Source organism: Erpetoichthys calabaricus, chromosome 9 (assembly GCF_900747795.2).
Source record: "Erpetoichthys calabaricus chromosome 9, fErpCal1.3, whole genome shotgun sequence".
NCBI classification, from domain to species: Eukaryota; Metazoa; Chordata; class Cladistia; order Polypteriformes; family Polypteridae; genus Erpetoichthys; species Erpetoichthys calabaricus.
Genome location: NC_041402.2, coordinates 176,790,069 through 176,817,811, shown reverse-complemented (window position 1 = coordinate 176,817,811; position 27,743 = coordinate 176,790,069). Strand labels below are relative to the sequence as shown.

The window sequence follows — 27,743 nt, the reverse complement described above, 5'->3', positions numbered from 1 at the left end:
CCACCTGGACATTACAGACTGGTTCTGCTACATTTTTACCTGTGTTGGATGGGTAAGAATTCATTGTTTTTCCTTTTTGCTATTCATTTTATTGTTGAGTAGGGCGGCACGGTGGCGCAGTGGGTAGCGCTGCTGCCTCGCAGTTGGGAGACCTGGGTTCGCTTCCCGGGTCCTCCCTGCGTGGAGTTTGCATGTTCTCCCCGTGTCTGCGTGGGCTTCCTCCCACAATCCAAAGACATGTTGGTTAGGTGGATTGGCGATTCTAAATTGGCCCTAGTGTGTGCTTGGTGTGTGGGTGTGTTTGTGTGTGTCCTGCGGTGGGTTGGCACCCTGCCTGGGATTGGTTCCCTGCCTTGTGCTCTGTATTGGCTGGGATTGGCTCCAGCAGGTTGGAAAATGGATGGCTGGATGGATTTTATTGTTGTATGTTCTGGTTATTTAGATGATTATTCACTAATAACCACATAAAGTGGGTGACACTGATGTTGCTGCTCCTTTGAGAGTCATTTGTGCCGATGTCTGCTCGACCCGTCATTAATAATGTGTGTTCAGAAAGCAAATGCAGCAAAAAAGGTAAATTAAAAAATCATAAAGCAAACACAAAGTGTGCATTTAGCGATACAAAAGACATCGATATACTGTACATCAACTAATTCAACAAGGAGATCATTTAAAGGGGACAATGACGTCTGATTAAGAAACTGGTTGGAACAAAAACCTGCAGCCACTGCCGGCCCCCAGGGCTGAACATTGAGAACCACAACATGAGAGGACCGCTCGCCCGATCTCAAGGTTTGTCCCTTTCCATTCTGCTCTGCTCGTTACCTTGTATGGTTCCACCCTCGTTACTTCTGATGTCTTGTGCCTTACCTGAGGAGGAGAGCCATCTTCCTATCCTGCATGTTGTGAGAAGTGCTGAAATCCTCTCGGTTTTCTTTGTGCTAAGTTTTGCTCATCTAACTCAATGACGTATCTGTTTTGTACTTCACTTCAGATCTAGCTGAGGGTCATAGTGGACACATGCCAAGCTGGACAATATATTCAAAAAATAAAATCCCTCCAAAATTAGCACATTACAAAATTCAGGGAGCAGGCAAGGCTCTGAGAAGTCCTACTGGAAGAACTGGAGCTGACATCATGTGGATCCCAGTGAACAAATGTGTGCCAGGGTGATGAGCAGCAAGTGTCCGGGCAATGCCCGAGGAAGTGAGGCCTACAAGGGTGCTTGGATGTCATGTCCATTGCTGCTGGTGCAGCCACAGGGCAATTTTAACTCCAACTAGGAGAGAACTACGGGATGGGCATTTGGTGTGCTGATCTGACTTGCTGCAGCACCCTAGGGACTGACTTGGTAATAAAATTCAATGCCCTGTGCAGGCGGACAAATGGAACAAACGTTATCTGCACACAGGGAGCCTCGCAAACCAGGAATTGGAGAGTTGGACTTTAGGGGCCTTCAAAGCTCGACTTGATGTTAGGATTGGTGGGCTTCTTGGGCACAATGGCCTGTTATGCTCAAAATTATTCTAATATTCTCAAGTTCTGCTTGACTTTCCGCAGCTCCACTTCACAGAGTGACAGCAGGACATTCAAAACTAATTTGTGTATTATGTACCTGGGATGCACAGCACCTTCAGAGCCCCCGTGACTTTGTTCTAATGTCGAGGCAGAGCGTTAACTCTACCCAAGGAAACACATCCATGTGCCACCCACATGGCAGCCATGCCAACTGGCCAGCTTCATTTTCATGTTAGTCCCACTGTCCTCAGCAGGTCATGTAACTGTACTGTTCTACTTTGTGGAGATGCACCGACTGTCATGTGACATGTGCAGCTCCCCCCACATCAGAATGTCTCTGTCATGTGATGTCTGTGGCCACACCCATATCAGAACTCCATTGTTGTGACATTTACAGCAACCAGGAAATTCATAACTCTGCTATATGTGGGAACTATGGGTGCAACTATAGGAGGCCCGTCGCTCTTCTATCAGGTGAGACCAGCAGCTCCATCCACACTGGATCTCCATAGGTGGCTGTCAAGCAAGGTCTGAAGCTCCACCCATTGTGTACCAGCATGGTCTGAAGCCACATGAGCCATGTAAGCTCTGTAGATTCATTCTCCTGTTTCCCTGGTGAGATAACCACACAATTCTACCTTACGAAGCCCACCAGTCATTCACTGAAGCCCTGCCAGTACCGGCTTAAGGACCTACAGTAGCATCATGGGGTTTCATCCTCCTACACCAGGAGCCTGATGCAGTTTGGTGGTCTTGTTTGTTTCCTGAAGAGCCAGCTGTAGTGGACCTCTGTGCCTGCAGATTTTTTGTGTCATTTTTCAGGATTCTCCACCCTGAATTGTTTCTTTTAGCCTGTTTTTGATGGTTTCTCATTAGCAGTAAGACAAATGATGAAGGAAATAGCAGTTCTCCATCTCACTTGTCTCCATTGACACCTGAGTGTGGTCATAATGAAGTATCTAGTTTAATAAAATATTTGTAAGTGAAGGACTGAGAATTACTCATCTGTGTGAGGCTACAAATCACTTGGATGACATCTTTGGAAAGAAGAAAATCCACATTATAAGACTGAGCTGATGTGGCAGAGAGAAAAAGCTAATAAGCCATTAAATTCTGTTAAAACCTGGGAAAGGTACTATATAAAGAAAAAGTATTATTATTATTATTATTAAATCTGTTGTTGGTGAGGACTGGCCAAAACACTGGGTTGGAACAAAAGCCTGCAGTCACTATGGCCCTCCAGTATCAGCCATGCCTACTGGTCCCCTGTGGTCCTACCAGTCTCACAATCAGTAAGTCTTCTCAGAAAACGCCATCTCACTTTTCAGAAGAAAATTCCTCCTCAAGAACATGCCAAGGCAGCCTGTGGGTCATGCAGTCGGCGGGCACTCGCACATTCATCTGGAGCCCCTCTGTCCTGTGGTCATTCTCCTGAATGCCACTCGCTAGAGCAGGGTTTCAAATTCAGTCCGGATGGACCCCTGAGGCTGCAGATTTTCATTCCAACTAACTCCACAATCAGTAGGCCTCTGTCACCTTCAACTGTTTGAAGTGCAGTGCACAAGGTTTGTAATTATAAAAAAAAATAAGATTTTTAGCTTCAAACGCTTAACTTGTTTTTTATTTGTCATTTCCTTTTATACTAATTTTGTTTTGGTAAGTTCGCACTCTTAATGGTATCCAAATACTGGCAATTAATAAGAAGACACAAGTGCAAACCATACGGGACACTGCAGGCCAGCAGCTCCTTCAGCGTTATTCACTTGGGTGTTTATTAACAAACTATGGGGTTCGCCCCCTGCTCGCTTTGCATGCCAACCCCCCTGCCTGCACTACGCGCCAACCACTTTGTGTCTCTGCCGCTCGCCTTGTGAAGAGGGGAGATGAACGCACCCCAAGGAGACGCGGTCGCTCCTCCGAAACCCCCTCTTAAACGGTGATACAATGGGAAACAAATACAGTTTTATTTTTACCTCCTCTTTGCTCGATCAGCTGCTGCCGTGCCGTGTGATCTGCACTTCGCACAGTGCCTCGAACAATTAAAAGCCTGTAGAGCAGCTGTCCTACTCTTTGTCTTTTATTTCCAGCCCCAGGCGTGATTAAATCTCTTGGCACAAAGTCTCGTCTTGCGGGTGAGTTTTTGATATTTTTTAGTTTATCATTTAAAAACGGAATACGAATCTGAAAATCTAACAACATCACATGCAGTGTGTGGCCGGGGCTCTTGCCCAGCTGGGATGCCTCCATGCTGGGAGGACTGGGGGAGCAAGCGTGGCCAGAGCATTACCTCCCCCAGGACGCTAGATAGCAACCCCCCTGGGTTGCAGTGGTGCCTCAGAGTCCCACAGAGCTTCATGGGAGTTGGAGTATGGTGCAGCCCTGTTGGGATCCGCAGGCGCTGCCAGGGGGTGCTGCAGCAGGAGCTGCTGAGCCCTTTTGGACAGTTCTTCTGCCACACCTTGAAGTGCTGCTGGAAACGAGTAATCAAGCACCTGGAGCACTTTCGGGTGCGTTATAAAAGGAGCCAGCAGGCACTACTTGGGAGCCAGAGTTGGGAGGAGAAGCGACAAAGCGTGACCCGAGGAGTGAAGGAGGAGAAGGGAAAGAGTGAAGAAAGAGACTGGTTGTTTTGTGCTGGGACTTGCGTTATACTTGTGGGGAACGGGGAAGGCGTTTCCCACAAGGGAAAGAGAAAATAAAAATCAGAGTGTGCCTTGAAGTTGTGTCCCACGCCTGTCTGTGTCGGGTTCAGCTGGCTGTGCCAGAGTAGATAATAACTTAAAGAAAATGGACATTAAAAAGAACAGGCTCATTGCTGTCTAACACACACAGCTTTTCACTTCATCCATTACCAGTTTGGCACTTCTGGATGTACACAAGAAACCAGTGAAGTTGGGAAATAACAACCTGCTTCATTGATGGAGGAGTCCAGTTAAAAGAAGTGACTGGTTTGGGATGACAACCTGCAGCCATAATGGAGAAGGAGGCCAGGGATGGTCTTAAAAATGCCTGCCATGAAGGCCCCGCTGTGCCCACAATGTCATTACAGTGCAAGATGCCAGGGCTAATGGGTTTTCCTTTCCCAGGTCCTGTTCAGTCCTTACCTTCTGGTCCTGGAAGTCCCAGAGAGATTCACATTTATCAGTGAGGTTTTTGCCAGAGCATCAAGTACTCCACTCTCTGTTTTGTTTTCCCATCAATTTGTCTTTCGTGTTCTGTTGTAGTCTTCTTCCTTGATTGCATCCAAATGAAGACAGCAAGAAGCTGAACCAGACGACACTGAATGATGAAAGGCTGAGGCTACTTCAGCGTCACACCCACCAAGGTGCTCTTTAGAAAATAATGAATTACATCAGTGATTCTCAAAATGTGGGCCCATGGACCCCCAGGGGGCTACCTACCAAAAATTAGTTGTTTGATTTTAAAATTCTGGAAGCTGAAAGTGAAAGTCTTGATAGATATGAGGGCCCTGAGTTCCTAGAAAGAATGAAACAAGCCACCATTTAATGTCCTGTCCTAGATGTGTCCCCTTTCTTTCTTTCTATGGGTCCCTCACCTTTTAGAAAGTGTTCTTTAGTTTGCTAAAAGCACCGCTTAGTCTCAATACACAAGTCAACCACTGAGTGCATTGACATGTGCCTTTATTAATCCATTTATTTGCAGAAATAACCCACTTTCTAAAGTGCCGTGTACACCCTTATTCCGGGTTAACAGATGTGGATTTCTCGACGAGTATCCTGATTACTTAGCCATGTAAACCCTTAACCGGGTAAGACCCCAACATGTCAGCTGCACTCTGTTTGTCGCATTGCCTCGCATGCACTTCCAGCAGCCACGGGTAAAAAACGGTGGAAGCGTCCACAAGATACATTTCTTGAGGAAGATACACAGAAGATTGTATTGTTCCTTCTGCTGGTTCAAATTATCAATCACAATATTTCAAAAATCTTTTAAGTTTATGTTGATGAGCTGAACAAACAGTGCTAAACTTGGCAGCAAAATAATATGTTAAAAGCAATGCGAGTTACATAATTTGATTACTTTGGTGAGTAACGTACCACAGTGCTTACTATACTGAAGTAAAAACACCCGTGTTATTATTGTCTCAGCAGCATTGGGTGTAAGACATGGACAACACGCAGGGTTCAATAGTGCAGACAAGAGAGCTGCACCCATAAACCCATAAATAACGTGGTGTGATCATGTGACTCAGCGGCCAGGGTTCATACCACGAATCATCGATGGCTCCGGTCAGGGATGTGAAAAGTGGATGGATGGGATTTACTTCACAGCACATAAAGAACTATCCATCCATCCATTTTCCAACCCGCTGAATCCGAACACAGGGTGACGGGGGTCTGCTGGAGCCAATCCCAGCTAACAGGGCACAAGGCAGGAACCAATCCCGGGCAGGGTGCCAACCCACCGCAGGACACACACAAACACACCCACACACCAAGCACACACTAGGGCCAATTTAGAATCGCCAATCCACCTAACCTGCATGTCTTTGGACTGTGGGAGGAAACCGGAGCGCCCGGAGGAAACCCACGCAGACACAGGGAGAACATGCAAACTCCACGCAGGGAGGACACGGGAAGTGAACCCAGGTCTCCTAACTGCGAGGCAGCAGCGCTACTCACTGCGCCACCGTGCTGCCCCATAAAGAACTAAAACATTTATAAAGCACAAGAAAATGATCACAGGCTCCATGCTTGTTTTCATATTCATGGCGGCGGATGGGGATGTTTAACTGTTTTTTGCTTAATTTAATGACGTCGGACCATTTTGTCAAAGAAGACTTGCGCATGTAAATCAGAGGTTTTTAAGACACCAGGCAGGCTCGGGGTACTCGCCTCATCCTGGTTTTGTATGTGTCTCTAAATGCACTCAATGTGTTTAACGTCCTACTCAGACAGGATTTGTTTTCCTCAGGAGATACCCGAGGCTGATTGCCACTCCTGAATAATTTTTAGTATAAATTTGTTTTAATTTAATTATTTGGGAGGTGGTGGGGTGCATGTGGATCTTTGTTTTGACTTTAGGACCCTTGGAAGGAAAAAGAAAATTTGAGAAGCACAGTATTAGATAACTGCCTTGCCCCCTATGTTCACTGGGATAGGCTCCAGGAGACCCCTCCGCAACCCTATTCAGGACTAAGCAGGTCAGAAAATGACTGACTTACTGTATTAGACAATCAGAACAGCTGAAAAAACAAACTGGAAATCTAAAAAACACAAAATGATCTCCTTGTAACATAACAACTTGCTGTGTATCAATCCTATTGTCAGGATTGGCACCAGAACACAGAAACTTCTTAGTTAAGGAGTCCAATTAAGAGAAGATGTTGGTTGGCATGAAGCCACAATGGGCCCCCTCAGACTCAGCCCGAGGACGACCCCATAGATGGCCAAGAGGCTCATTTCTTATTCAAATATCCTTCTTACCTTTTGACTTTTCCTGTTTAGCCCCTCTTACATGGCGGACCTCTTTTCTTAGTGTGATGTTTGTTCCTTGCAGGCAAGCTGGGTGGTGGCAGACTGGGCTTCTCATTGATGCTATTAAAAAATTTTTTATTACCTTTTAAGTCGAGAAAGAGGCTTCTAAACTCGAGTGACGTGCAAGATCTGAAGTCCAGGATGGGTCCTGTTTTAGGTCTCTCCCATGTGTGGCTCTGTTCATTTTTCTTCCTACCTGACCGATGGCCTTCATGTCCACAATGAGCCATCCATGGGCCCAGTGGACCACAAAGCGAGGTGCTCCTGCATGGATTCTGGTCCTAAATGTGAAAGCTGAAAGTGAGCCAAGCTCTCATCTCATGCTCCTGCCAGGACGTGCACATGGGCAGGGGTGGATGTGTGCCAGTAGATGTGTCTAAAGTTGATGGGTTATGTAAAGTGTTTTTTATGATCAGCAGCTGACCACCGTTAATTACATTGGTGTCTTTTTCATTCATGAGTGACCACTCGGCCTTAAAGCCCGTGGAGTGTGGAACAGGCCAGCTGTGCCAGGCTCTCTGCCCCACAAAGGTGCCTTTTGGAGTGGTGACAGACACCTACAGTAGCCTGGAGCTCTTTTCCTGTATGTACATTGTAAAGGTCTGTGTCCTTTGTAACTGTGAGAAGGAAAGATAAAACTAAATAGCACCTCTGCCACCCCTGGGCATTGCCTTTGCCAATTAGAAAGCACCAGGTTCTGCCTGTCATCCCAACGGGTGCTATAAGCTTTCAGGTGCCAGATGCTCATAATCTGCTTCCCAAAGAGATTGCTGACTTTGTGTGGGCAGTTTGTTGTCTTCAGGTACCTTTGACTGGGAGCCGTGTTATCTGTTATCTTGTGAGGCTGAAAGATGACATTTTATTGGGGGGGTTCAGATGTTTTATTCCCATTCTGTTTTTAACCACAATATCCTCCCTTGTGTGAATTCCCAGGCATTTCTCCTTTTTCTCTCACTTGGCATGGTGCCCCTTTGTGCAAGCTGGTTCAGGTCTCCCCCATTTGCGGCTCTATTGATTTTTTTTTTCCTTTTGCATACTTCATCAATTGTTGGGCCAGTTTCCATGTGACTCCGCACCCTTTTGGCCAATGAATTCAAGGGGATGTTGCTTCACAAGCAGTTTATGAGTAGAACAGTAGCCAATAAAAGTGGGCTTTTAACAACATCTGTCGTGCTACACAGCAAGAGATGGGATGAGTGTTGGCAAAAACTGCAAGAAAAGTACAAATTCAGGTGTTGAGCACATTGAATGTTCAGGCCTCACATTAATACCAAACTATGTATTGTGTGCCCAGTCCTTTTCAAGTCTGCCCCTTGCCATGACTGGCAATGACCTGCACTGCCACCTGCTGGTTACCCTGAGCACAGCCGCAGCATAGACCCCCCCCCCCGTCCCCTCATCCCCAGAAGGTTCAAGGCCTGCTAAAATATAGATGTGTAACAGTGCCACCTGACACTCTCTTACTTTTCTACCAATAAAGCCAGTGGCACTGAAATGGCTGGCAGTAAGCATGTGACCATAACACAGATGTTTTGAAAAAGATGACTTTTAATAAAATGATCTGCAGTTAATTGTTGAGCTAAAAAAGTGACTTGGTTTCAAACATACAGTACAGTAAAAGTCATTTTTTTGAATGCCTTCAGTATAGCGCCTTAGTTGCCTTGCCCATGGCCCTTGGTAAGGCGGTACAAGGAGGGCAGATGTGATATAAAAGGTATCTGGTGTAACATGTCACCCTTACCTCCCCCAACTATATTTCCCAAAGTGATGCCCATTAGGTCAGTGCCCATCTTACACAGTTTACACAGCAGTGGCCCTTTTTAACATGTGCCACCACTCAGCTGACCATTAGCCTGTAAGGTTGCTGGGATGTTTATCCTCCCATGCCCGTCTTTCCCGTTCTATCCAGGTGTGTCCATCTTTAAACACACTCATTACTGTGAAGGCCTCTTCTTTTCTGGGGTCTGGGGTGGCGAGTGCATTGCAGGGGTGGGGGGAATTAGTGCCTTATTTCTTGCCATCCATTTTGCACACCAGCCTAGATGTCCTCCTGCTAAACACCTTCTTCAAGTTGAACTGGCACTTGAAATACCAGCTGTGTGCCAGAAAAAGGGTGCCAGCAAATGGACTTTCCCTTTCAGTTACACACGAGATAAAGTGCGGGCAAAATGTCAGCATGCAGCACCTCCATGCCACTCTTTCACTTTCCTGTTTGCATTACAGGTTGCATAAAATTACGAAGAAAGCAGGCACACTCTCTGAATGCCCCATGGCCAACTGGTTAAGGCCCACTGCCTCTCCTGGCAGATATATGGAACTCAGATTCCATTGAGGGCCTAGAAGGGCACTGTCAGAATATTGGTACAGGGTGATGATGGAGCACAAGGAACGTGGGTTTCAGTTTGACAGGAGTTGGCTTGCCCTCCCTGCGTCCATGTGGTTTTATCTCCCACAACCCAAATATATGTGTGTGTTAGATTATTAGGGGGCCACTGTTTGAGTGAATGAGGGTGTGTGCCCTGCGATGGAGTAGCACTTCACGTTGCATTGTGCCCACTTGCTGCTGGCACAGGCATTAACTGCCTGTGTCCATGAACTGGATAAGCAGGTTAGAAAATTACTGGATGGACTTAGCATTCATGGGATTAATATCAATCTGGGAATACCTGTTGGGGTGGCACTAATGAATAACATGGCACCTTGACTCCATCCATCCATTTATTGTACTCACTTTCACAGTCATGGAGAGAGCCAGAGCCTAACCCAGCAGCTTTGGAGGCAAGGCTGGCGCTAGCTGGGCTCACTTAATTCCATTTAGAATTCCACTGAGGTGTTTAAAAGTACCAGCACAGGAGGGCATGAGTGATCTGGAAATAGATTGGCCAATAATGTGTCATCTGGTGGCCAAGTTGGACGGTCCAACCACCAGCAGCATCACCCTTTTTTTCCTCTGTCATCTCCGCTAGACAGTGGGGCTTTAGGGTGCTGACTTATGTGGCTATACTTCCTCATGGCTATGTTGGGCAATTGAAGAAAGATTAGGATGGGCATGAGTAGCCTTGTCTATGAATATGATATGAAATAAGGAGGACTGCGTAAGACATATGGCAGGGGTATGTGTGGCCCCTTCATTGTATGAGCATGGAGGACCTTTGTATGACATTTATGAACTGTTGGGTAGTCAACATGGTGGCCCAGTGGTTTTTGCCCAGCCTAATGGTTTCAGAAACCTGTGTTCAATTTCTGGGTGCTTGTTTTCTTCATGTGGGGTTCCCTCCCACATCTGCAGGAATGCACATGCTAAATAAACGTGCGTCTCAGAATTCCTGCAGTTTGCGTGTCTGTATGAGTCTGCCCAGCAAACTACTGACACCCCACTGCAACAGTTGGTTCCTGCATTGTGCCAGGTACTAATGGGACTGGCTGAGGCACTCCAAAAGCAAGATCAGAAACAATGGATGGGCTGAGATATCTGGGTAATACAAGGGTGGGCCGATGGGTGGCTCATTTTCTCAATGTCTGATTGTGCTCTGGTGTGTGAACTCCAGAGTGCAGTATGGAAGAATCTGACCAAGAGTCCAGTTGTGCATCTGATAACCACAGAGGTTCCTGCCAAGCAACTACACTGCCACTGATACTTCTCTGGAGACATAGGACACCTTCCTTTGCCCGGGCTGCGGCCCCCCTCCTCTCAACATCTCTCCCACCCCCTGCCGTCTACACTTTGGTCTAACTGCCATCTCCATTAGCAGGTGTTGTGTTAGACAAGGTTTAATCACGCAGCACCCCAGGACAGAGATATAATGGGAGACACTTAGATGAAATTTCAGCACCTGCAATTGTTCCGGCACCAACAGTTTGAGGCCAATCACAAGAGACGAAGGCAGCAGCGAGATGTCTACCTTAGCCTGACCGAGGGGTTCCCCAGGAGGCGGTGTGAACTCTGACCCAAAGACAGATGTGGGGCACAAAGTGCGCACACCCTGCAAGTTGGAAGGCTGTTTTGTCATCTATAAATGTTTTTCATTTTATTTTTTTCTTCTTGTTTGGTTATTTCCTTGCAAGGCTGAATGCTGGAGAGCTGTGAGAATGTCTCGGAATTTTTGGCACTTCTTGTTTATTCCAGGATTTGTTTTTTTTTTTCGTTTTTTCTTTAAAGTTTCAAGCGTTTGAACCTGCTCTAAATGCATCGACCCTGAAGGAATGAAAACGAACACAAACCATGGCACTCCTTATCAGCACTGACACATGGAGGCTGTTTTAACCAGGCAGAAAGTGACGGCCTTTCATCTTGAGAAAGTGCCATGTCCTTCCAGCAGAGCCCCCTTTCTTGAGCCTAGTGCTTGGACAGTGAGAAAAGGGGGGGGGGGGGGGGAATGGGGCAGAAGGAGAAAAAAATAATATATATTAGAAATGAGTTGTTGGTCAGCGTCCAGGAGGTCTTGGCACACTTCTCCCTGCCCACCTTACTGGTGGTGCCACTCTCCCCTCTGCCTGCAGGATTCAGCAGCTCCGAGTGTTTGCTGGCCCTTTTTACTCCGGCTCACTGCTGTTTGTTGTCTTTTCCCACTCCAGGCTCTCCTCACTGTGGACTGGAGAGGCACCGCTGGCTCCTGCAGGCCGGGCCCTAAGCCCTTGGAAGCGCCGGCACTCAGGACACACCCGGATGTGTGTGCAGCCCCTTGCTACGAGGGCTGCTTCCTGTGCCAGTCTGTGTGCAAGAGGTTCAGGGGCACTACCCCCACACAGCTTTCCATTGCTGAGGCTGGCCGCCACTGCCCTTGCCCTCCGTTCTTCCAGGGGAAGTGGCCGGGGCCGTAAAGTGACCCCACCTCTCCGGCGATGAAGCTGCAGACTGTCCCGGCACAGGATAATGCCACGCAGCTCTCGGAGCATCTCCTCACACACAGATAGCTGCCATAGAAAAAGAAGAAGAAGATGAGCCAAGGGGCTGCCTTGGGCATGGACACACATATTCACACAGGCTGCCTTGAGGGCTCATGAGTTATAAAGAAACTTACACACACACACTCTCAGGCTTCTGCACACTGTCATAAAAACAAACGTAATGAATACAGAGAAAGAAGAGATGGATATGCCATGGAAAATGAAGACTGGGCACACTAACAGGCATTTATCTGGTGCATCATCATTACCATCACCAGTTCAACAGCCATTTTCTGTGTATACTCGGGTTAGACAATTGCCAACTAAACCTTTTTCCTCCACTTTCAACATTCTTAGAAATCCCCATGAGGTGGAGTGGTGGCTAAATGATCAGGGCTGGTAACTTGAAGGTTGCCAGTCCGAATCCCGGCAGTGACAGAAGGAGTGCTTCTCTGCTGGGCCCTTGAACAAAGCCATTAACCTTCAGTTGCTCCAGGGTGCTGTACAAATAGTTGACCAAGCACTCTGACCCCAAAAACTCCCTGGAGAGTAAGTTGGGGTATACAAAAAATGGCAATTAAAGGATTAAAAATCACTAAAAAAATCATTCATCTTGTAGTATCTGACACCACATCTACTTCAGCTTCCCTCTTGGCCTCATGCGCCCCACCTCCATCACCCCAGTCGGGCCTTTCATTCTGTATGGCCACACCAGTTTAGTATGTCCTTCCATATATCACATTAACATCAAGTCTTTTAGCTCAGCATTCATCTTCCTCTCATTTCATGACATCTCAACCATGCAACTTTCATTCTCATCTCTGTTCTTTCCAGCTTTGCTTCATGTTCCACCTTCATCGGAGCCTCTCACTCTCATACCACTTCTCACACAGTTTTTCATAATCTTTTCGTTTCAATGATATAGAGGCAGAATGTTCCTGGACTTTGTTTGCCCTGTCATTGTCTTTGCTGTGCTTGCTTCTCTGTCTTCTCTCAACATGTCACCTAACTACTTTCGTAATAGCAACTCTATTGCTGATGCAGTGGATTCAGAAAGTATTCAGAGCCCTTCACTTCCTACACACTTTATTGTGTTGTAGATTTAACTTTAAAGGGATATATTTGCCATCTTTGCCCATCAGCCTATACACTTTATGTCAAAGTCAAAATATGTTTTTATAAATCTGTACAAATTTATTACAAATCAATAACTTGACTCTCTCATTAATGTAAGTATTTAGACACCTGATTGATAGAGTGCTGCTGAGATGGCTGTCCTTCCGACAGGTTGTCCCATCTCAGGGGAGGACTTTTGAAGCTCTGTTAGAGTGACCACTGGGTTCTGACTCATCTCTCTCTCTCTGACCAAAGCCCTTATTGCCTGGTTACTCAGATGATTACTGGATGGCCAACTCTAGGAAGAGTCCTGGGGCCTCATGCATAACGCCGTTCGTAGAATTCGCACTATAACATGATGTAAGCACAGAAGCCGAAATGTGCTTACGCACAGAAAAATCCAGATGCAGGAATCTGTGCGTTTGCCAACTTCTGCGTTCTTCCGCTACATAAATCCCGCTCTGCGTGGAAATAAACGCACGTGCACGCGCCTGCTGTCCCGCCCCAACTCCTCCCAGAATTACGCCTCTTTGAATATGCAAATCAATATAAATAGCCCTTAAGCCCAGCGTTCTGTGAAAAGGCAATGGCAAAAGTACGAGGAAAAATAGAAGAATTTCAGCAAATACCAAATGGAAGCAAAGAAAAACGTACTATTTGTTGGTTTAAACAGTTATATAAGCAACAAAAGGAAGTTGATCGAGTGACATAGTGTGTCGGAGAAACTCGAAAGCTCAAGTTCACAAAGTCGCACAGTGCCCGAAATAAAAACGTTGTCACATATCAAAGTCGGCGTGAAAAGGCGACTCGCAGCGGACTGTCTGAGTGTCATATGAAAGCTTGTTAGGGTACAGTGAAAAAAAGGGCACACAGTGTGAAAAAAGCACGAAATGTCAACTTTAATCTCAAAATTTCCACTTTAATCACGTAGCTTATTTTGTCATTAAAGTAGAACATCATAAACTTCATCTTAAAATCGTTTAACTTACTAGTTTCTCAAATCCCATCGTAACTAAAGTAGCACGTTAAATGCTTTGTTTTGTATTTGATCTTCTATGTGCTCTATGTGCCTGAATCACTACGTGCTCTTCCTCCGACAGGACACAGAATCCATTACATTCATAATATTACAGCTCTCTGAATAATTAAAATACTGAGATGTATACGTGATATCATTTTCATGATGATATGAGTTAAAGCATGTTATTAAACATGGGAACATGGTGGCGCAGTGATTGTTCATGTCTTACAGCAAGAGGCTTGCTGCGCCATGCGCAACCTTCAATGAAATGCTTTATTACAGAAGTACTGTCTCTTTCAAACGTACTAACCTCCAATTCCTGTCCTTACTTTTCATTCTGCAAATACCCAATTCCACACAATCAGCTCTGTAATAGACATTAAGCCATCTGTAAGCTTAGAACGCTGATTCTTCAAAACTTTTAAGGAACATCGAAATATCTTTGTAATGTTTAATTATTATATCCATCTATCCTTCCAGTGTCACGCCAGCCACAGCATGAAAACAGCGTGAGGCAGGAACAAACCGTGAATGAAGCTCAAGCTCGCTAGCGCTGCAGCACCGTGTAGTTAAAGTTTTATCTGTATAATATAATATGTATATCATCATATTTTGCTGCATTTCATCTTAAAAATGATATCGTCATCATATGTAAATACGCGCTTTACAAAGTGGCTCAGGTTGTGCAATATTACAACTGTATCATAAGTACAATTACCTCACGGTAACTTGCAAGTACAAACAGTTCTACAAGGAGCGCTTGAGCCGCCGTCGTGGATGTGGATCTAAGAAAGGGTAACCACACAGGAACAGTAGCACTGCTTTGACGCTGGGTGCCGCCAGTCTGCAAAACCTAACGGAGAACTTGCGTACGACAGGGTATGAGGTACCGTGAAAAAGTGCGTGGCTTTACGCCAAGTGTAGGTTTTATACATCGCGATTTGAACGTGGAAACGTTCTTACGCAACATTTCTGTGCATACGCACCGTTTATACATGAGGCCCCTGGTGTTTACAAACGACCTCTATTTCACAATTATTGAGGCCACTGTGCTCATGGGAACACCAGAAGCTTTCGAAATTGTTTTAATGCCTCACCTTGAACTTTGCCTCACTGAAATTTGATCATGATGTCTACAGAGACTTCCTTTGTTTTTGTACTGACAAACAGTGTGATTTATGGACCTTACAGTATATACACAGGTACAGTTACACAATGTATAGTGCCACAGCAAAGGGTCTGAATACTTCTATGAAAGAGAGATATCAGTTTTGGATTTTTAATCAATTTGCAAAACCTTTTCCGAGAACATGTTTTCGCTTTGCCATTATGGGTTATTGAGTGTAGATCGATGGGTAAAAATGTCAGATATATCCATTGTAAATTAAATCTGCAACAAAATAAATTGTGCAGAAAGTGAAATGGTCTGAATACTGTCTGAATCCACTGCAGATAAGGATATGCGTACTACATGGACCTGCTGCAAAGCTCTCACACACTACAACAAATAAAGACTGCACTTGCTGCCTGCAGGCCATCCTTCACACCACTATATCTTTTATGTAAACCGTTCTGACTAACTGTGCATTATACAGAGTTTCATCTAACACCTTTACCACACATTTTCTATGGCCATACACCCACCTCCTCCATGATTTCTGCTCCTTCACCTCCAATCATCACCTTGATGCCTTTTGCTTTTAATTTTACCCCTTCAATTCTTAATTTAAGGTCACTGGCATTAAAAAGCTCCTCTGGCAACTTTTCACAAACTTCTCATCACTGCCGCCATCGCTATCACTATCATGATATGTCAGTCTCTTTTAGTCACCTTCATGACATGCAAGAGGGACTGTGACTGTCACAGGGGTATCAGGCTTGTACCAGGTACACACATACAAATTCAGACAGACATGAAGTTGGCTTGAAATCCTATGACCTCTGTGGCAGACGTGTTTGCTCGCTCCACTCCATGCTGTTTTTTGTTTTGTTGTGTGTTTTTGTTTTTCACCTTCTCTACAGTGCATAAATGCTTTGCAGTACTATCATACAGCAGACAGGCATTGCTGGACATTGCTAACTCACACAGTCCCCTGGAATTTACTGGTTTTATATCATCTGAACTACAAGTCATTGTTTGCTCCCGCAACCAACACCACAACCACACCCAGGAAGACCCCGTAGCACTGAGCTCAAGTGACCAAGCTGACCCCAGGAGAGTGCTCCAGAGATGATAAGGCAAGAGGGGAGGGCTCCATGCTAGCCGACCACCGCTACCCAGCCTCTTGCTAGCCAACGTGCAGTCTCAGGAAAACAAACTGGATGAGCTAAGAGCCAGGATTACAGCGCAGCGGGAAATAAGAGAGTGCTGCGCTCTAATTTTCTCCGAGACCTGGCTTTCAGACAAGGTCCCAGAATGTGCCGTTCAGCTACAGACTCACTCCATGCACCAAGGAGACCGTACCGCAGCCTCCGGTAAGGCTAAAGAGGGGGGTTTGTGTGTGTTTATTAACAACTCGTGGTGTGGAGACATACGGACTGTTTATAAGCACTGCTGACAAGATGGGGAGTTTTTACTGCTGAAATGCTGACCCTGTTATCTTCCGAAGGAATTCACTGGTGTGTTTTTGGCCGCTCTTTACACTAAGTGAGCGAACTACCCAGCCAAAAACACAGCACTCAGACCACATCTCTCTGTTCCTGTACCCAGCCTGCAGACAAAGGCTGAAACAAACAAACCCTATCATTAAGCAAGTTAAACTTTGAACCCCAGAGACTGAGAGCGCCCTGCAGGACTGTTTTGCCCAGACAGTGGTTGCAGCCACTTTGGAGGACTCTTCTATCAGCATACAGGACTATGCTGAGTATGTGACTGGGTACATTAGCACCTGTATTGACATCATACCCCCAACCAGAAGCCCTGGATAAACAGTCAGGTACGCCACATGCTGCGTGCCCCCTCTTTTTTTTTGTTCTTTATTTCGCCTTATACAATTTCTTGTATTAGGAATTTGTTAGTTTTCGCATACCCCTTGGGGTCAGAGCGCAGGGTCAGAGCCCATTGTACAGTGCCCCTGGAGCAATTACAGGTTAAGGGTCTTGCTCAAGGGCCCAGCAGAGTAGGATCTCTTTTGGCAGTGACGGGGATTCGAACCGGCAACCTTCGGGATACCAGCGCAGATCCTTAGCCTCAGAGCCGCCACTCCGCCCTCTTACATCTCTTCAGGCACTGAGACTGAGTACAAAGTTGCGAAGTATGGACTAAGAAAAGCCATCACAGCAGCCAAGAGGCAGTACAGAGAGAAGCTGGAGGGCTTCTGTTATACTGCTGACTCTGGAATGATCTCTTCAGGTCAGGTACACAAAGCACTAAGGAAGTTCAACCCCTGTAAGGCAGCTGGACCAGACACCATCCCTGGGCGGGCTCTCAGAGCATGTGCCAATGAGCTGGCTGATGTTCTCTGCTCCATCTTCAACCTTTTCCTCAGTCAGAGCATCGTTTCATCCTGCTTTAAGACTACAATCATTGCCCCCCTTGCTAAAAAATCCCACCCACCTGTCTGAATGATTACAGGCTGGTAGCTCTCACTCCAATCATCATGAAGTGTTTTGAGAGAGTGGTGCTGGCCCACATTCAGAGCAGCATACTGGACACTCTGGACCCCCTGCAGTATGCCTACCAGCCCAGCAGGTCCACCTCAGATGCCATTGCGGCCGCACTACATTATTCCCTCTCCCATCTGGAGAACAAAGACTCCTACATCAGGATGCTCTTTGTTGACTACAGCTCCACCTTTAACACGGTTATCCCCCATAAACTCACCCATAAACTGTCTGTACTTGGCCTGCACCCCACCCTGTGTAACTGGCTCCTAGACTTTCTGACTGGCAGGCCCCAGTCTGTCAGGATTGGTAATAGGATTTCAGCCACCATTATCACAAACACAGGCACCCCACAGGGATGCGTCCTCAGCATCATCCTCTACACCCTGTTCACCCACAACTGTGTCGCCTCCCACAAAGATAACATCATCCTAAAGTTTGCAGACGACACCGCAGTGATAGGACGCATCACTGGTGGGGATGAGGCGGCCTACAGGAGGGAGGTGGACAGTCTGGCGTCATGGTGTGAGGACAACAACCTCACCCTCAACACAGACAAAAACGAAGGAGATGATGGTGGACATGAGGAAGGAGAGGAGACCTCACCGGCCACTGTTCATCCGAGGGCTTGAAGTGGAGAGGGTGAGCAGCATTAAATACCTGGGCGTCTACATCAGTGAGGACCTCACTTGGACACTTAACACCACACAGCTGGTCAAGAGGGCCCAGCAGCGGCTGTACTTTCTGAGCAGGCTGAGGAAGTTTGGTATGTTGACTAAGATCCTCTGCAACTTTTACAGCTGCATTGTTGAGAGCATCTTGACCAACTGCATCACCGTGTGGTACGGCAACACTATTGCTATGGATTGCAAACGCCTGCAGAGAGTAGTAAAGACTGCTGAGAAGATCACCAGGATCCCGCTGCCCTTTCTGCAGAGCATCTACAACTCAGAGTCTGCAGGAGAACTGCCTAGATCCTCAGGGACCCCACACACCCACAACACGAACTGGTCACACTTCTACCCTCAGGCAGGAGGTATAGAAGTATGAAATGCAGGACTTCCAGGCTAAAGAACTCTTTCTTCCCCAAGGCTATTAGACTTCTAAATAACTGACTGGAGTTTATAATCGTTGTCCACCTCATTCTATTTACCTCACACAACTGTAACTGTATTTGACATGTCCATCACACACCTACCTGCACATTACACTTTATACTTCTATTCTGTTTTTGTACTTTATGCTGCCTCTGTTACTTATTATCTATCTGCTACTTATTATTGATGTTTATCTTTATACGTTGGTTTTGGCATTTGGTGTGGACAGCAAAGAAAGAATTTCATTGTATGGGGAAACGGGTTTCCTTACTGTGCATGTGACTTGAACTTTGAACTTGAACTTGAACTATGGCTCATTCTACCTTCATTTCTTCTGCAACTCTCACCTCTGTTCCTGAAGAACGCCGCAGCATCCATATGAACTCCAAGACTGCCATGAAGATAGCAACCAGCAGCCCACACACCAGCACCACAAAAATGCCTCCAATATTCTCCATCCCCAGACCTAGGAAGAGGAGGATAACAAAATATCAGGAAAGCAAAGTTCCGCTGCCATATGTGGAAAGCTCTATGAAATGTGTGTGAGTAGACAGTGAAGGACAAACTGTGTGGGTTGGAAGGAAAGGGAGAACAGGAGGATAAAGTTAGTATAAGTGCAAGATGAAGAAACAGGGAATGATTCTGGTGTAGCTATTAGAAAGAAGCATGAACACAGCCTTGAGTTCATGGGGCAAAAAAAGGGGAGTGTGAGGTTTGACATACTAAGAACAATAGAAGGTTTCGAGAGCATAAGGAGTAGGGACTAAACTAAAAGGAAACAGTGGTAGGGATGGTGTCTTAAACAGGAAGGGTAAGTTTTAAGTCCACTTCAATCTCAGTTCTTATATTATTGACTCAGAGCAGAAACAGTAACCCCCAGACCTGACTTGGCAACCAGTCTGCCACTTGCCAGTAGTCTGATGACCCAGTTAGTAACACGGATAGGCTCATAACACAGCAAGACTTCAGTGTGCAATGGTGGCTGCCAGCTGTGTGCTTTGTGCACGTGATATTTTTGCAATTTTTCTTCTTTAAGGATCCTGATTAAATAGGATTTTCCTGGCTGGACCTTCAACTTTTCTAGTTTTCTTTTGACAGATTACGTTATAGAAATAAATGTGTGTGGGAACCCCTAACAGAGAAAAGAAAGGTAACAAAGGAGAGATGTATTATAAGGCTATAAGTAGATTGTGAAGCGGTGTGGAGGCACAACAAGAAGAGTGCGAGAAAGTCAGACTTGAGGACATGGGTTTCCAAGTCATACACCTAAAGTTCATTCACTTTACTTGCATTTAAGCACATCCTGTCGTGAAGTGTAGGTCATTTCAAAAAGGACACACCCATAGTGTTCACTCACATGTCTGCATCTTTATAAAATCCCCATCATTCATATCTTCTGATTTCTTTCTTTTAATAAAGCATTTGAAATGCAGAATATTTTTCAAATTAAAAAGTAACATGGTTAAAAGCCTTCTTTTTCTTTAGCCCAAACGTACAGAACCCCTCTGTGGACAGCACACAGTAACTTTTTAGGGCAGAATTTGCAGAGCATAGCGAGTGAGATGACATGGGCTGGGGTTCATTCAGCATGTGTTTTCCCAGTCCAGCCACTGGCTACCAGTGAGTAGAGGCCTAGTGACTCCCAGTGTATCTGATTCAGTTTGAACCCTGAGCAAGGACCCTTATGCCAGGCAGTACATTTCTGAGGCTCACTGCATGTTTCCACAGGGGTGTGCTTGTCACGTTTTTCCTGAGCACTTGTTTGCACTTAACTGCTGAACGTGAACACGAAAGTCTTTTCCCTCAGTGGCACCTGAAGACATTTCTAAAACAATCAATGTACACAATAAAAGGTTTGCACTTTCTGTAATTGTTCTCTAGTGGTGTTTAAAAAAAATCGAAGGCGCGCTCTTCAGGAGAAGGCATCAGTTATAAATTTCCCATGTTGAGTAACTTGTGAAGTACAAAATTGTTTTTGTCTCTAAACAATTACAGGTTGTGGAATTGCACATGTCAAAGCAAACAGAAAAATGTCTCCCTGAAGCAGGTCATGCCACAGGCAGTGAGACGGAAAAGCAGAAATCCTACTGAACCCTACAAATCGGCAATTGTGTTTTCCAGCACAAGTATTTTACCTTTCTGAATCATTCAACTTTCACACCCCTATTTCAGATGTAAAAGGGAGTTATTTTCTGTTGTGACCTGCAGGAGGTGCTCAAAAGCTGACCATGAACCCAGAATGATCTGAAAGAGGCCTGGGTAAAATGAAAATGGTGTGATTTATCAAGAAAAAATAAACCAACTGAATAAGCTAACAGAGGAGTAAAAATAACACATAACACAAAATCTGAAATCATAATGCCTTTTTGGGACTAGCTCATTACAACACAGTGTCTTTTGCTAACTATGAGATGGTCAGACCACCACTCCACAAAGATCTATCTGTCTAACCCCTCCGCCATCTCTCCTTCCCATCCCATGGGCCTTTCTCTCATGCTGCTCCCGTCTACAAGTTCATCATAATAGAGTTTTGAAGTTTACTTGCAAAAATACTTTTTGATCAAACCACTGACTTGTACAAGTGCAATGGCTGCCCCCCTGTGACTCCTCCTTCTGGTGTCTCCAGGTGTGTCCATAATAAACTTTGTGACTGCCACACAATCCCCCAGAAACTTGAAGGCCAAGCATTAGACTGTATGCCTTCCTGACACTTCTTACCGTCTAGCTCTCAACACTATACTGTACATTCCATGATATTTAGGACCTTCCCATCTTTACAAGGATATCTCATAGGCAGCCTCCAATACACAGCTGCGCATGACAAGATCTAGCTCTAGTCCCGACCATATCCATATTACTAACCGAGAATGGTAAACCGGATGGCATGGACGCAGGTACATGGCGATTGGACCATGAGACATACTGTGCAGGCACGTACAGCGCACGTCTCATAAACCGCACGCAAAGTCGTATCCACTGCGAACGAAGGAGTCATGGCCCAAAAACGAAACAGCTCAACTGACGTGAATGAGAAATGAAGCAACAATATGCCCATAGCTAACGACTAACGACACAGCCATACAAAAAAGAGGATTCTGCGCTGCAGCCCAGATTCAAACGGAAGAGGCTACGGCGGCCCCACAGGTCCACAATGATAGTACGGAAGGCGCAGGCGTCACTGCCATATTGTAAGTGGCACTACTACGGAAGGCGCAGGCGTCACCGCCATATTGTGAGTGGCACTACTGCGGAGTGAAGTTAGGAATAATGTGCTGCTTGGCATTGTACAAACCGCTGAATGCTTTACACCGAATTCAAACACAATACAGCTCAACGATACAAACACGAGCCCACCTAGATAAGATCAATGAACGCAGGCGCCTACAACGCGCGTCTGAAACTGCGGAAGCAAAGCAGACACGGGTTCAAAACGAACGAGCTCGACTGACGGATATACAAACATGAACCCGGCTGGATAAAATCAATGAATGCAGGCGCCTACAATGCGCGTCTGAAATGCCGCAAGCAAAGTGGGCACGGCTCCAAGACGAACGAGCTCGACTAATGTATTTCAGGATACCCAACACCGGGGGTAGGCGAGCGAAGCGAGCAGGGGGCAGAGCCCCCCTTGTCTAATTATATACCAAAGGCTGCGTAATCTGCTTTTGATCTATTTTGTGTTACAGACATATGGAAATGTGAAGTAGGGTGGTGAAATAATAGAAGGCCCATTAGTTTAAAGAGTTCAGTAATCAATGTCATAACAATGGTCAATCGCTTTACTTACCACACTGGACTGGGGCCCCATTTTGTTAATGTTTACCAATCTAGATCAGGCTTATTTACATGAAATGCACATTCATTTAAATTAAAGCACTCATTGTTAAATACTCAGCTAAATATGCTCATGAATATGAGATTTTGATGCAATTATTCATCTGAATCAGAGTCTGTTTTATTTGAAGCTCTCACTTATTGGGATTGGCACTCACTAAACTATATAGCAGTCCCCTTTTTGTTTAATTGGATAGATAGATAGATAGATAGATAGATAGATAGATAGATAGATAGATAGATAGATAGATAGATAGATAGATAGATAGATAGATAGATAGATAGATAGATAGATACTTTATTAATCCCAATGGGAAATTCACAAATTTTTAAATTAATTGTTCAGTTAATCTAAATTGTTAAGTAAATTGAGCCCCAAGTTATTAAATATGCTTACTAATACAGATTAGGTCTCTTTTCATTGAATTATAGTCATGCACCTACACTTTCTAATTAAATATGCCATGCCCTGCATGTTAATTAACTGTTTTTAATTAACATGGACTAGGATCCATTTTAGTTTGAATCAGAAACTGTAACTAGGCTGCCACATTTTGTTCATTTCACAGAGAAATTGCTGAATTTCGGTGGGTCATCACGTGGTCTGTACCTTTGGCTCGGTGGTCTTCTTCTTTAGGACACTTCCCACCTTCCCACCACTTCCTCTTGAGGATCTCTAAGCGGTTCTCTTCCTGCAGCTTCAGGATGGCTAGGTCAAACTCATCTCGATATACTGATCCTGGGGCACATAAAGAGGGTCAGCATTTCTGTATTTCAGGTTCTGGAAAGCAAACTAATAGGCGTTGTTTTTTATTCAGACTTTTTGACAGTGAGATTAAAATATCACTTTTGCTTTCCTACCCAGTGGCATGCCGATGCCATAGCCCTTGGTGTCCAGCAGGCCTCCAATCTGCGTGAGGTTGCAATTGCGCTGCCGGTAATATTCATTCATGGTACTTTCTAGAAGGTAAGCGTAGTTTGAGTTGAGAACTCGTGCAATACCCTCCTCTGTACTCTTGACAAATACGCTGGGTTGCTTTGAGTGCATGAAATTCCACATCCTCTGGTAGGTCTGGTAGCGGGAGTTCTGTGGGAGAAGAGTCACAGGTAAGTCTGATTTCAGATGCTGTTAATTCTGCTACTTCTTACAGTTTGAGGAGCACAATTGGATTTAGGTCTTTTTCAGTAAGTAGCCTCTGTAAACTATGACTAATGAAAAAGTCATGTAAATAATATTTACACACCTAGGACAAAAAAAAATCCTCAGTTATCATGAAAAGTTTAATTTTGTGCTATTCACTTTCATGGCCCTGCATGATAAGATACAGTACATTCATCAGACTTAAGTTCACAGAATAGCCCCAGTGGCAATGCATTCTGGGAATAGCTGCTGTTACCTGGAAGAAGGTCATAGTAGACCCCCCATGCATGGTTCCGTATTCGATAGCCGTCTGATCAGCCAGGTCATCTACAGACTCGATGGGTACGTCCATCCTTTGGACGGTCAGGAAGGCAGCAAGGTTTGCTGTGTAGGAGGATATGATGATCAGGGTGAAGGCCCACCTGGAAAAGTAGTTTTGTTGTGTGCCTTTAACAGGGTGCATATAAAAGACTGTCCCACCGTGCACATCCATCTCCCAGGTGAGCCTACTCATATTCTCATTATGAAAGCATCCCCACTACTCAAGCACACCCCATTTGATCTATGATCCCAGTCAAGAATCTGTGCCTTTGGATGGCTCTACTATAACATCTGAAACCCATAACTCACCCACCTTCTCAGTGTTTATGACTGTACTCTGACCTAAATGTGTATAATAAGACCCTAATTTGTAGTAAAATCTCCTTACCAGACACCACTAACACATCGTGTGGATAGAGCACGAGGAGCAATGGTGGAGCCTTGTTGCATGAAGCCTCCAACTGGAAACCATAGACTATTGCCCAGGGAGTACTGGTTAATAAGCAGATTGCAGCGCCCCTTCAGACAGGGGTGTGGGTTATACCATTCATAGGGGGTCAACCTAAAGAACGTAAGAAGAGGATAAGGTGAGCAAAGTAGACTCAAGACCAGCAGAAAAAGGCAAGGGGAAAAAACACTTGGACAGGGCGTCTGTCCGCACCCCTCCTGCAGGAGAGCCACAACACTAGGCAGCCTACTAATGGCACAGTACCTGGCAACAAGAAATAGGACACAGCTAACAGCCAGATAGGCCAGCAGCATGAAGAGCCACACTCCAGGAGAGAAGGGGTCCAGGAATGAAAAGTAGCCTGGCCTGCGGCCCTGAAACAATTTAAACCATAAAACAAGTCAAAGTAAGGCAGGGTCCAGACATCTTCTATACTGCATCTCACATACAGTGCTTCATACTTTAAATTGACAACATGTTCAACTAAAACTGATTTTCAGCATGCCTATCACTTGTTGTAAGTTCATTTCTGAAATAAAATGACACTCTCAACCCATCGTAAATCAATTCACCGTCATTGGGGGGGCTTGAGGTTATTCTAAAAGTGCTAGATGCAAGACAGGAACCAACACTAGGCAGGAAGTAAGTCCACATCCCAACATTCCAACTTGCATAATGTGAGTTTCAATCTCTATTTAACCTAACAAACACAACTTCAAGAAATGGGAGAGGACCCGGAAAAAAATCCCATGTAGGCACCGAGAACTTCAAAACTTCACACTAAAACCAAGTGAGTGCAGAATTCAAACCCACAACAGCTGTAGATTGTGTGACCACTCAGTCATGCTGCAAACTTCACAGCAAAGATGCTTGATTGATTTGAGACCTGAGGTTGTGCTGGCCAGTGGGGTATACTGATGTCACCATCTTGTTCATCAACATTTGAAAAAGGGTACAGTGGGCCCACATATGTATCAAGAGTGCTTAGGTATGCTGTGGTATTCAAAAGACAATCATCTCATATTAAGAGGCCTTCTGTGTGTCAAGCATCAGTCCCACACCATTACATTAACACCACCAGAACATACTGTGGGCAAAAAGTAGGATACATGCATGCATGAATTCATGCTGTTTATGCCAAATTCTGACACTGCAATCTGTCTTTTGAATCAGAAATTAAGATTCATTGGACTATGTGACAGTTTTTTCATCTTCCGTCATCCAGTTTTGGTGACCATATGCCCACCGTAGCCTTGTTGGCAGTAGTGGAACATGCTGTGTTTTTTTTTCTGCTGTAGTCCAACTTCTCCAAGGTCTGACGTGTAGTGTGTTCAGATATGCTCCTCTGCACACTGCTGCTGCTGCAGTGTTATTATTGAATATTTTTGCCTTGAACACATTTGGCAATCCTCTGCTGATGTCTCTCATTAACAAGGAGCTTTTCACTACACAACTGCCGTTCACTGGATGTTTTTCATCTTACCCCACTAGAGACTGTAGTGTGTGAAAATCCTAGAAGGGCAGCTGTTTCTGAGATGCTGGAGTCATCACATCCTGCACCGACAATCACACCACAGCCAATCTCACTTATGTCATTTAATATGCACAATTAAATGTTTGGTTATACAACTACCAAACTTCTTGACCATGTTTAATAAGCTGGCTGTCCTAATAATGTGGCCACTGAGTGTGTATGAGCTGCCAATTTAATTCTCTGGAATGGACCTGTAAAAAAATGAGTCTATATCTGTACAATGGAGGCTACAGTCACCTTCGAAGGTGAATCTCCTTATGCAGCTATGCATTTACCTGGGACTCTGTTTCAGGAATATCATTCTGGGAAATAAATGGTCACACCTCATGTGTATATATATATATACGAGGTGTGATCAAAAAATACGGTGAATGTTTTAAAAAAGAAATGTTTATTGCAGTAAAAGATTTACAACTACTAGTCACCCTCAAAATACTCTCCACCACTTCGAATGCACTTATCCCAACGCTCCTGCCATTTTGCGAAGCAGTTCTGGATGTTTTCTTTCGAGAGTGTCTTTAGTTGGGCTGTCGTGGCTGCCTGGATGTCCTTAGTGGATTAAAATCATTTTCCTTTCATGGTCATTTTCAATTTAGGGAACAGCCAGAAGTCACACGGTGCCAGATCCGGCGAATAAGGTGGATGCGGACACAGCGTAATATTTTTATTCGACAGAAATTGTCGTACTAGAAGGGATGTGTGACAAGGAGCGTTGTCATGATGAAGAATGAAACCGTTTCAACATTTTCCTCGGTTGTTGATGTTGAAGGACGTCCTGATCTTTTCTTGTCTTCAACCGAGTCAGATCCATTATGAAATCGATCAAACCACTTGTAAACAGTTTTAATTGTCGGTGCAGTGTCACCATAAACCGATTTTAACATCTGATGGGTTTCCTGAGCTTTTTGCAATTTGAAACAAAATTTCATGTTAATTCATTGCTCGATATCCATTATTAACGACAAACTTAAAAATCACACTTGAACTCAACAGGGGCTCACAAACGACTGATAGTATCAAACAAGTTCTAGGCTCTAGGATGGACATGTCAGAACCTTCATTGAATTATTTTGTGTTGCTCTTGGACGGTGCTCTGCATCAACATTCACCGTACTTTTTGATCACACCTCGTGTATATATACAAACATACATACTCACTACACACCAAAACTTTGGATACACTATGTTGACGACATATTAAAAGTGACCAGCTGAATGATTTCCATAACCACATCAACGCAATATTCCCTGCGATCCAATTTACTATGGAAAAAGAAATAAACAGACGCATCAATTTCCTGGACATGTCCTTTGAAAGAGGTAATGACACCACCCTGATTACAGGTGTTTATCGTGCAGAATGTTATACAGACAAAATATTACACTTTACGAGCAATCACCCATCATCACATAAACGGAGCTGTGTTAAGAATCTGTTCAAATGAGTTCGCACCCATTGTAATATCAAGGAGACTAAACAGAATGAAAGACACTATCTTTTCCAACTGTTTACGTCAAAAGGCTACCCAAAAACATTCATAAGAAAATACTTATTTAGGAGATGCCAGAGAACCCAGCAAACAATCGACTGCAACATGACCCCCCATCCCACCTGGCACACACTTCCTTATCATTAGGGGGTATCAGAAGGTACAGCACATATCCTGTCCAGATCAGGCATCAAAATACCACACAAGCCTACAAGCACTCTGTGCACAGTCCTTT

The 27,743-nt window shown here is 44.9% G+C and overlaps 2 protein-coding genes across 5 annotated transcripts in view; one reads left to right on the top strand and one right to left on the bottom strand.

Annotated features, from left to right (window-relative positions):
* LOC114656856 (40S ribosomal protein S25) overlaps positions 1-27,743 on the top strand; it is a 1,002,297-nt gene that overhangs the window by 731,235 nt on the left and 243,319 nt on the right. The gene's annotated exons all lie outside the window — the stretch shown is intronic.
* The window catches only part of grik4 (glutamate receptor, ionotropic, kainate 4), a 539,446-nt gene continuing 523,093 nt past the window's right edge, over positions 11,391-27,743 (bottom strand). For 3 of the 4 annotated variants that reach the window (XM_051931923.1, XM_051931925.1, XM_051931924.1), the window contains 7 exons: positions 24,749-24,858; positions 24,425-24,598; positions 23,972-24,137; positions 23,436-23,661; positions 23,185-23,313; positions 19,064-19,206; positions 11,391-11,930 (listed from right to left, as the gene is read on the bottom strand). In XM_051931923.1, coding sequence (XP_051787883.1) covers positions 11,550-11,930; positions 19,064-19,206; positions 23,185-23,313; positions 23,436-23,661; positions 23,972-24,137; positions 24,425-24,598; positions 24,749-24,858 — 1,329 coding nt within the window. In that variant the 3' untranslated portion in view covers positions 11,391-11,549. The remainder of the gene's footprint in view (positions 11,931-19,063; positions 19,207-23,184; positions 23,314-23,435; positions 23,662-23,971; positions 24,138-24,424; positions 24,599-24,748; positions 24,859-27,743) is intronic. The other variant, XM_028808425.2, reaches the window with a different exon arrangement.